At 48.8% G+C, this 11,252-nt stretch overlaps 1 protein-coding gene and 1 pseudogene across 1 annotated transcript; both read left to right on the plus strand.

Annotated features, from left to right (window-relative positions):
• Positions 1 to 1,122: 1,122 nt before the first annotated feature.
• Positions 1,123 to 2,150, plus strand: LOC127033164 (olfactory receptor 2B6-like; annotated as a pseudogene).
• A 7,133-nt stretch (positions 2,151 to 9,283) lies between these two features.
• Positions 9,284 to 10,246, plus strand: LOC127033165 (olfactory receptor 2G3-like). The gene has a single exon (XM_050920967.1). The coding sequence runs from the start codon at positions 9,284 to 9,286 to the stop codon at positions 10,244 to 10,246; it is 963 nt and encodes a 320-aa protein (XP_050776924.1).
• Positions 10,247 to 11,252: the final 1,006 nt, after the last annotated feature.

Here is an 11,252-nt window from a genome sequence, read left to right on the forward strand (position 1 = left end):
AGGACCAGGGGTGGCTGAGTCAGCATGATGCGGTTGGATCCCTGCCAACACAGGAGCAGACAATCCTGCCCCTGCCAGGGCCCTGCACTGGGAAATGGTGGAGTAGGATGGGCTCACATCCCCTTTCCCCCCCACTCCAGGGTGGCTGACTCCCTATACAGTTCAGAGAAGCCCTAGCCCTGAAGAGAAGCCTCCCTGACCAGCTCCCCTATAGACTGTTTGTTTTCTGGATGCCTGATCCCAGCCCAGACTGAAGCCAGCCCTAATAGACTCTGTTCAAGGGTTGACAGCTTGGGCCACCCAAAACCAGGCTAAAACCTGACTAGAACTATTGATCACAGAGCCCTATTGTGGGCTCGGGGCTGTCCTGCGGACTCTGGTCCTGGCCAGAAGGACCAGCCTGAGTGGCCTCCCTCTGAGCAGAACAGCGAGGGACAATTACAAGCCCATTACAACAATTTGTAACACACCCTGCTGTCTACTTACCTTCAGTTGTCTGACAAGTGCAGAGGTGTTAATTTCCCACTTCATGTTTATTGCCCACTTCCTTTTTAATGGGCTCCTGCAACATGCTTAACCATCTGTCCCATCTTGTATTTAACTTGAACACCCTGTTTACCCTCTCCAGAGCTCTGTGAAGCTCGAAAGTTTGTCCCTTCCAGCCACATAAGTCTGTCCAATAAACAATATTATCTCATCTACCTTGTCTCTCAACTCTGTTTCTCGTCATCTAGATGTGTCACAGGGTGGACTGAGTCCTTTACGAGGGAACTACTCCCACTCACCTGTGGCTCATTTACAGCCTTGACAGGGCCTGACAGTGGACATGTGTTCCTGCTAAAAAGCCAGCAGGGAAGGGAACAGGAGGTGGAAGCTGCGAAGTTGAGTTCCAGCTCGGAAGGGCTGGGAGTGGTGGCTTTATGAAGTGGTGACTGGGACAGAAGAAGAGCCCTGGGAGTGGTAGAAGACCCCAAAGCTGAATATAAACTTTTGTGTTGCTGTGATGGGCTTTCTTTTGGGACCTGGCGGATTGTTTTGAACTGTTTCTGTTATTGAATGAGCCCCAGGCAGGGCTGCTGTTAGCCATGAGACAGACTGTGTGGATTTCTTAAGGAGTCCTGAATGGGACTGCTCTTGAATGTGACCCTCCTGTGTATGGCTGTTGGGGCTCCTTTCATCCTTATCTTTGTCCCTTCTCCTTTGAATGAGGAAAGAGAGAATGGGAGCTCCCAGTGGGAGTTCATCCTACTGGAGTCTCTGAACAATCAAGCCTGGAGATGCTGCTTTTTATGGTTTTCTTGGTTTTGTACATCCTGAACCTGGTGGGCAGCCTGGCCATCATCGTTGTCTTGTGGCTAGAACCTAGTCTCCACACCCCTATGTATTTCTTCCTCAGCAACCTCTCTTTCCTGGACCTTTGCCACACCACCAGCACTGTTCCTCAGATGCTGGTGATCTTCCGCAGCATCCATAAGTCTATCACCTGGGCAGGCTGCATATCCCAGCTCTACATCTTCCTCTCGTTGGCTGGCACCAAGTGCCTCCTGCTGGCTCTCATGGTCTATGACCACTACGTCACCATCTGCCAGCCGCTGCACTACACAATCATCATGAGTGGCTGCCTCTGCCTGCAGATAGCAGCCACTGTATGGTTGTGCAGCTTTGGCAACTTCATCCTGCAGACCATTCTGACCGTGCAGCTGCCCCAGTGTGGCCTGAACTGGGTCAACCACTTCTTCTATGAGGTGCTAGCCCTGCTCAAGCTGGACTGTGTCAACACCTCTGCCAATGAGGCCCAGGCATTTGCTGTCAGTGGTCTCTTCCTGATGGTACCGCTGGGCCTCATCCCGGTCTCCTACAGCTACATTGTCACCACAGTGCTGAGGATTTACTCAGCCCAGGGCAAGTTCAAGGCCTTCAACACCTGTGTCTCCCACCTGGCCTTGGTGTCACTCTTCTACGGCGTGGCCATTTCCATTTATGCACAGCCTCCATCCAGCTACTGGCAGGACCGGGGCAAGATGGTGTCCATCTTCTATGGCATCATCGCCCCCATGCTCAACTCCCCGATCTACACGCTGAGGAACAAGGATGTCCAGGGTTCCCAAAGGAGGGTGCCGGGGAGGCTATTCTGGAGAAAAAGGACATGAGCCAGCGAAATGAGTGGTACTGGCTGGCTTGGTTCTCTATGGGGCAGCAGCTCTGATCCAGTCTCAGGTCAGGGAGACTGGCAGGCTCAGGGGGCCAGACAATGGGATATGGAGCCTTTCTCATCTAGGAGATTTGCATTTTAATATCTCTGATCACGTACCCACATGGTGCTCGGACTGGGAAACTAGAGGTCAGTCACCAGGAGCTCCAGAAGGCAGAAAAGTGTGAAAAGGTCCAGTAGATGGTGTTGGGCACTGCACTGTTTCCTTCCTTGGCTCCATCCATGAACAAAGCTGGCTCTGCTTGGAGAAGACTGAGCCATGTGGGCGACTGATAGTCATCAGTTCCAGCCTGCACAGACCAGACACACACCTAGTATATAATCCCTCTGATTCTCTCTTATTGAATATTGATCTAAAAGCCCCATCAACATTGCCTCCTCTCTATTGAATTCTTAGAAACAGATATTTTGGAGGCTTCTTCTCTCTTCTCATGTTAAACTGCAGCTACTTCACCACCTGGGCAGAATGTTAACCAGAGTCACCATCCTGCACCAGGTGCTCCTGCTCTCATCAACTCTCCTACTCTTCTGGCTGCGCTGGTGGTACAGCACCGTGTCATCCACTCCTGGCAGGACCCATGTGCTCCTCCTCTCCAGCTGGTGCTCGTGCTCCACCTTCTCCAGCCAGTTCTTCTGCCAACATCCCGACGTCTTCCACCTGATGGATCTGGCCAAGCATATCTGCCACTGCCTGCCCGAGGAAGCCCGGAGTTGCTGCAGGGACCTGCCTTGGAGGTATCCATTCCCTCTTCTGGTGGGAGGCAGCCGCGCTACAGGACTTCATGCTGCAGTCCCACTGGGTGTCATAGGTCTTCCAGCCATTGACATTGTGAGGTCTGTAGGGTGCCAGGCCTGCTCCCAGGCCTAGAGGCACCAGCCTCCCTTCCACCAGGTACAGATTTGCAAGACGGCTGTGGAGGTCTTTGTGTACAGGCCAGTCAGTTAGGAGAAAGAGCAGAGAGAACAAGTGTTTCTTAAAGAAGAGATTGAGGCTCACACAAAGGGGTGGGGGCTTTTCTCCGATCTCCACTGAGGATTTGGTGCAGTGGTTGGATTCTTTGATAAGAAGGCCTTCCAGAGCAGGGACATCATGAGGTCCACAGAGAGCCAGGCTCGCTGCGGCATCAGCCCCTTTGGGAATGTGATGAGGTCCTGTTTCATCTACAGCCACATGGCACTGAAGTTCATCAGGTTCTTCCAGCTGGAGGCGCTCCACCCGCTCTTTGCGTCTACATCACATCAGCCACCTCTTACCCAGAGATCTAGAAAAGCTGTACTGCCATCCTATCTGCTGTATCAGTCTTTTGTTAAAGACAGGAAACCACCAGTCACAGCCATCAACTAAGCTAAAAGCCTTTCTTTCCCACTATGAGGAATTGTCTGACAAAAGAAGAGAGTCTAATTGCTATCCTGTCTGAAAGGGGCTTTTGAAAAGTTTGGGTTACGTTCGGTTCTCAGGACAAGCCAATGGCAGATTTAAACTGCTGTATGTCTTGTGTTGAAATTCTTTTTCCTCTGGTGCATCTCATTCAATACATTTCCAGACTTTGGCATACATTTTCTGGTGTTTTGCCCATGGGATTGAGCCGGCTGAGGGAGGTCTCTGTCCTCAAAACCCTGAACCAGGTTTGACTGCTTAGTGTTGTTTGAGTGACAGGATCATGCTAACACCTGTGATCTTTGGGCCCCCTTATTCAACTTTAAATGAACACAAAAGTTCTCCTGATGCTCATGGGGCTCGCTCGAGTTTGACTCTCTTTGGATTCACTTCAATTCCCTACTCAATCTGAAGCAGAAAACTTTTTAATGGCCCCACAAGGGGACTCATCAGAAGCCATGTTACAAATAGCATGTTTTTAATAAGTCCCAGTTGCTGGATCCCCCAGCTGGAGCCAGGAGCCAAGACTCTAACGATGCCCAGCACATCGCATTCTGAAGCCTAATGAGGGCACTTACTCTGCCAGGGACAGTTGGCACCAGTTCCAGACTTTCCTCTGTCACAGAGAGGGGCTGAATATCTTGGCACCAGATCCTTGGCCAGCCAGACTGCATACTGCATATCCTTCTGCATCAGGTCATTGTCCAGTTATTCGAGTGCCACATACTCTTCTGTAGTAGGTAACTGTCCAGTTATTCCAGTACCCCATGCCCTTCTGCAAAAAATCATTGTCAAGTTTCTGTAATGAGGAGAACAAGCCTATTCATCAGGTATAAATGCAGGTATCAGAAGGTTGAAACGATTTGTTCTATGCTGTTGGACCCTGATGCAATTCTTTTTTCCAGGTTCAGCTGTTATTTACCAGCCCCCTGGCCTGACTTAACTTTCCCACAAAACTGTAAAACCTGGTCCTTGGGGCTCCTCAATCATCACCAGCTGAGTGCCAGCCCTTTGGGGACGAAGCAGGGAGGAAACTCTCCCCATATTCTCCAGATCTGACAACCATAAAAGTTTGTCTCTCTCCCCACACACGGCCCTTAGAAGTCTGGGACGGAGATCCTGAGCTGTGTGGGAGGAGACACCTGCAGTCTCAGAGATACGGGGCCCTTCCTGGCCTGCTTTGGACCTCAGCCCACCCAGAGACATAGAGATACCATCTCTGAAAGCTTGGAGACACAAGGACGTATGTAGAGGGGTCTGGCTAGCCAGCCGTCCTTCTAGCCATCCACTGTGCATTTCTGCATCTATCCAGCTCTCTCCTTTTCTGTCCATCTCTCTCTTTCTTTACTGTCCTCTGCCTTTCTCTGTCCTTCTACCAATTCACCTCTGACTTCCTCTCTTTCTCCACATCCAACCTTCTCTCCACCTGACTCCCCCTCTCTATTTCCATCCACCCATGCCTAGCCTCTGTCAGCCCACACACACTCAGTAACTCACTCTCTCTCATCTCTGACTTTTCTAATGTTCCCAGCACTGCAGTCGCTGGGTTCTCAGGAGCCCCTTCCCACTGAGACAGGCTTTAGGCATCCCCACTCAGCTCGGGTTTCCAGAGCTAGAGGTGGGTGTGCTGCCCATACAGCAGGTGGACAGAGTTAGCTGGTTTCCTTACCGGCCTCCTCCCAAAACACGTAGACATTCAGCCCCTCGGCCTGGGATGCCTCATCTCTGGGCTCCCCAAGCACAGAGGAGGTTTCAGTGCAGGGGAGCAGGGATTGCAGCTAAGACTGTGCCTGGTTTCGGAGCATCTGAACAGCCCGGAGCTGTCCAGGCAGGAGCGATCTGGGGAGAGCAGATCCGGAGGTGAATGGAGGTGAGTCAGGGGAGGAGGGGGTTTGAAATAGGCAGAGTGAGGTAGTGGAAAAGGGAATACAAGAATGAATGGAGACAGACAGGTAGACAGACTGACCAGGGGATTATGATGATTAGGATGGATGGATGTTTCCTGCCATATCTCCAAAATCAGGGTTCTTACCAGCATAGGTTTATCAATAGCACAGATGCTGTGGCCCCAATCTGAACTGACTGGACAGAGCCTTGGTGGGAGTCCAGCGGGTGCATGGATCTCCAGTGGTGGATCTCACTGGAGTATCAGGAGCAGTTCTCTTTTTAACCAACCCTCTGTCCCACCTTATTTTCCTCCTAAAGTTTTCTTTCTCCCCCAATCCCTCTCTGGAGCAGATCCTCAGTGGGTACCAACAAGTTATATTACAGTTGAACCTAGAAGCTCCCACAGAGGTGAGGTCCCCACCGTTCCAAGCACTGCACAGACACACAGCAAGACACAGTCCCTGACCCAGCTGAGATCAGCAGGGTGACCAGATGTCCCAATTTCATAGGGACCGTCCTGATTTTTCGGTCTTTTTCTTATATAAGCTTCTATTGCGCCCCACCTCATGTTCCAATTTTTCACACTTGCTGTCTGGTCACCCTAGAGATCAGGGCCCTGTTCTTTTGGGTGCTGCACAGACTCACAGTAAATGAAGGACGCACAATCCATGCCCCAATCTAAGTAGGCAAGACAGATAAATGGAGGGAGAAAAGGAAGATTATTGTTCTCATTTTAGTATGGGACCCCCAGACTCAGAGAGTCGAAGTCACTATCCCAAAATCACCCAGTGACTCTGTGTCAGTGCTGGGTACTGAAGCCAGCTCTCCGGAGTCCTCATCCAGGATTTATCCTCTGGACCATTCTTGGAGATAGGATCCTCTCCTCCCCTCTCACTCACTCACCGTAATATCTTCTAGACTCTTCCCATAGAATCATAGAATCATGGAAGATTAGTGTTGGAAGGGACCTCGGAAGGTCATCTAGTCCAATCCCTGCTCAAAGCAGGTCAAAACCCCATGTCATCATTCCATTTGTACTCCCATCAACCCATGGCCATCACTACACTGTGTGGGACTGCCAGTAAATTGGGCAGAATGCAATTGCCAGAGTCACTTTTTTATATTGTTTTTCCATCAGTCCCACGGCACCTCCCCAGCTCATCCCAGCTTTTTTTTAACAATATCCAATGACCCAGTAAGATTAACTAATGCCTCTCAACTGTGCTGATGAGGAATCTGTTTCCTTTCAACTTATCTCCACTCCTTGTCTTCATCTTTCTGGCCACAAACCATTTCTGAAAGTATGGCCAAACAGCATTGCTCTCTGACAACCATCACCAACTGTATCTTCCTCCCTCTCTTCTTTATCACTCAGATTTCTCTCCTCTCCTTCTCCCTTCCAAGTCTCACATGCATTGATGTACTTATTCAGAGGTATAAAAGCCTCAGTAGGTGCCCATGTTCCTGTCAGACAGTCCAAAGTATTTGTAACATTCTTAGCCCTTTTGAGTGACACTGATAGAGTAAGAGGAGGGAAGGAGAGTGGTGGGAGAACAGAAATGAAGACGAAAATGAGGATGGGGAGAATGTTGAAAATGTACAAACTGGGAGGAGAAGAGATTGAATGAGGATGTGATGAATGTTAGCTATGTAGAGTGTTTGGTATCATATTGACCACTGTCTTAGAAATGCAGAGAGACAAGGTGGGTGAGCTGATATCTTTTACTGGAGCAACTTCTTCTTGGTGAGATAGACAAGGTTTTGAGCTTACACAGAGCAGGGAAAGGTACTCTGAGTGTCACAGCTAAGTACAAAGAGGAACAGAATCCTAAATAGTTAACACATATTTCAATGGATCGTTCAAGGTAAAGTTGCCAGTGAACTTGTCTCCCATCATAGAGGGGAATGGGCATGGGGGAGAACCTGGAGGAGGAGGCTCAGTGGGTCACAGATTGTTATAATAAGCCATATATCCAGCCTTTGTGTTCAATTCGTGATTTTAGTGTCTATCAACATTATGAATTTACAACACATACTCGATGGAATGCACATCCTTAGCCCCTTCTTCTGGCATTCAAGCTCACCATGCTCTGCATCATAAGCAAGCTCCCCACAGGGCAAGACACACCCACTCAAAGTGGTACCAGACCCTGCCAGAACAACAGACACAAAACCTGCCGCCATATATCCATTTCTATGATGATAAACACCATTCACAACACGGCTTTCAAGATCCATTACTCTAAAACACACCAATCACAAGATGTGGTGTATCTCCTCCAGTGCACTAAGTGCCCCAACAATAAATATGTGGGTGAAACCAGACAATCACTGTACTCTTGAATGAACTCCAACAGGAAAATGATAGAAGACAAAAATACCCTATTACAGTGGGTGAAAACTTGACACAAAGTGATTGCTGTATTTATGACCTATCAATCCTCATCCTCAAAGAAAACCTGCACAAAACCTTTAAAAGACAAGCCTGGGAGCTTAAATTCATAACTTTGCTGGACACTAAAAATCATGGACTGAACAGAGACAAAATCTATATCCCACTAACCCCACCCCCATCAGCTTATTTTTCCCCCTCCTTTCCCCTCTATGATTAGAAGCATGTTACAGACCATTTCACCATGGATGGTCCATTGAAATATGTTTTAAGTACTTGTACTGAAAAATCTGCTGTGCTTTGCATTTAGCTGTGACACTCTGAGTACATTTCTCAGACCTGCAGAAATGCTCTGTGTGAGCTCAAAAGCTTCTCTCTCTCACCAATGGAAGATTGTCTGTTACTCTAGATTTGATGTATGTGTGTACCCCAGCGTGCAATCAAGGTAATTGCAACCATATTTTGTGCATTGAGACACCGTGAATTAATAAAATGGAACACCAGATAGTTAAGAGTTAATTGGAAAACAGTTTTTAGAGGCAAGGTGAAAACTAGCTAGGAGTTTCTGCTAATCTGAATGGGAGGAGGGGAAAAAGACGTCAACAAAGGAGATTGAAAACCTTGGTGTATGGAAGACCTGGAGTCTGGGCACCTCTGATAGAAGTCACTTGAAAGATAGGAAAAGTGATGATTTTGTAGAAGTTATTACGACCTATGTGTTTTGTAGAAGTTAGTTACAAAAGATCAGTGAATACAGTGGATTCTGGAGCAGTCCTCTGAAGCCATTTAGAGAGATGTTTTTCTTGAAATCTTTTCTCCCCGGTAAGTGAGCAACTGTCCACTGACAACCTGCTGCTAATTACTCAATACCGATCCAGTTTTTATGTCAATATCTGGGATGCTCTAAATCTATTGCTTACGTCTGTATGTCCTTAAATCTAATAAACTGCAGGCTTAGATAGAGCCCGCTTACTTCTATTAATATTTCATCAGACAGAATTGCTGTGTTCCCACTGATTTATCCCTGACACCACCTGGAGTGAAACAGTTAAATTGCCCCTTCTGTGGGTTCTGAAAACCATTGGTAACAGATCCAATAAAAGATAATATCTCATCCACTTCATCTCTTCAATATGCTGGGACTGACCCGACTACAACAACCCTGCAGACAGACAGATGAGAGATTTCCCTGACCTTTGCATAAATGTGTGCAGTGCTGCAGGTGGGTCATTCCCAGCTTATTAGAGATTCCAGCCTTTCCCTAATCCATTCATTTAACACTTACTTGTCTCCTAGGACTCAAGGCTACCACTCCAAAAATACCCACTGTCAATCACAGCAGTAGCACCTAGTATCACAAATCTCCTTGCTGCGGGATATTTTTCACCCTTATTCTTTCTGGCCCCTACAGGTGATGTATGGCAAAGGGTCATGGGAAGATGGAAACCAAAGCTCCTTGGGGGAATTCATCCTGCTAGGTGTGTCTGACCGGCCACAGTTGGAGCTGCTGCTTTTTGTTCTCATTTTAATCTCCTATACCATAACCTTGCTTGGAAACACCACCATCATCGTGGTCTCATGGCTAGACCCCCATCTCCACACGCCCATGTATTTCTTCCTCAGCAACCTCTCTTTCCTGGACCTCTGCTGCACCACCAGTGTTGGCCCCCAGATGCTGGTGAACTTCCGAAGAATCCACAAATCCATCTCTTGGGCAGGCTGCATGGCCCAGCTCTACATCTCCCTTTCGCTGGGTTGCACCGAGTGCCTCCTGCTGGCCATCATGGCCTATGACCGCTATGCCGCCATCTGCCAGCCACTGCGCTACACAGCCATCATGAGCCACCGCTTCTGCCTGCAGCTGGTGGCCACTGCCTGGTTGTGCAGCTTTGGCAACTCCATTGTGGAGACCATTCTGACCATGAGGCTGCCCCGGTGTGGGCGGAACCAAATCGATAACCTCTTCTGCGAGGGGCCGGCCCTGCTCAAACTGGCATGTGTCGACACCTCTGCCAATGAGGCCAAGCTCCTTGCTGGTGCGGTGATTTTCCTGCTGGTCCCACTGGGCTTCATCCTGATGTCCTATGGCTACATCGGTGCCGCTGTGCTGAAGATTCACTCAGAGAAAGGCAGGATCAAGGCCTTCAACACCTGTGCCTCCCACCTGGCCGTGGTGTCGCTATTTTATGGCACGGCCATTTCCATGTATCTACAGCCTCCATCCAGCTACTCCCAGCACCGGGGCAAAATAGTATCCCTCTTCTACACAATGGTGACCCCCATGCTCAACCCCGTCATCTATACGCTGAGGAACAAGGAGGTTCACGAAGCCCTGCAGAGGGCACTGAAGAGAAGTGTGACTGCCCAGGGGATCTGAACTGGGAGAGTAATTGGCACAAAACCATCTCTACCTCTCATGGCTACTGTAACCTCTTCTGTGACTATGTGGAGCCTTCTGCTCTCTCCACAGCCCCTGTCCTCTCCACCCACACAAACCCTCTGGCCTCTCTCACTTTGCAGAACAAACTTTTCCTAATTTGCCCCACAACCTGCCTTCCCTTTCCCACTCCACACAAACCATTTCTCACCCACACAACACCCCTGCCCTTTGCTTTCCAATTCAACCAAGGACTATCCTTGATGGACCTCCAGGAACAATCTCTCTTCTCATGCCCAAAGAGATTGTTCTTGTTCCTTTCTGTTGTGGTAGCAAAGAGGCTGCAACTAAAATCAGGGCTCTGCCAAGCGCAGCACAGACACTAAACAAGTTACAGTTCCTTCCCCAGCTCATATTAGGGCCCCATTGTGCCGGGCACTGCACAGACACACAGAGGTAGGCTGTCCCTTCCCCAGCTCATATTAGGGCCCCATTGTGCTGGGCAGTGCACAGACACAAAGCAAGGGATAGCCCCTGCTCCAGCTGAGATCAGGGCTATCTTCTATGGGACCAGAAGATATCTCAGTTCAGTGGCTTCTGAATGAAAGAAGCACGCATCTGGATAGAAGAATGGATTAAGTCAGTGAAGGCAGCTCTATAGACTTTGAGAGTACCTGAAGAAGTCCATGTGGATTTTGTGGAAAAGCATCTTAAATTCCAGGCCAGATCCACAGTGAAGTTCATGGCAACAGCTAACAAGCCAGACACAGAGAATACATTTCAGCTGTATGCAGACAAAGTAGAATCAGACTGAAAGAATTCTATGAGCTGAAATAGAATCCAGGTGGGACCATTCAGGTCTACTCATATGAGCTCCAGGAGAGAATGAGCGAGGTGAAGCACTGGGACCCACATCAAGTTTGTAACATGAATATGGTCCTGAAAGCATAGTTAGTCCTGGGGCTCTGGGATGACTCCCTCCATTGTGAAACGAAGAAGAGGTCTA

Source organism: Gopherus flavomarginatus, chromosome 12, assembly GCF_025201925.1.
Source record: "Gopherus flavomarginatus isolate rGopFla2 chromosome 12, rGopFla2.mat.asm, whole genome shotgun sequence".
Classification (NCBI taxonomy): Eukaryota; Metazoa; Chordata; order Testudines; family Testudinidae; genus Gopherus; species Gopherus flavomarginatus.

Excerpts from the sequence above, each read along its gene's own strand:
- LOC127033165 (XM_050920967.1), top strand. The coding sequence starts at position 9,284 with ATGTATGGCAAAGGGTCATGGGAAGATGGAAACCAAAGCTCCTTGGGG.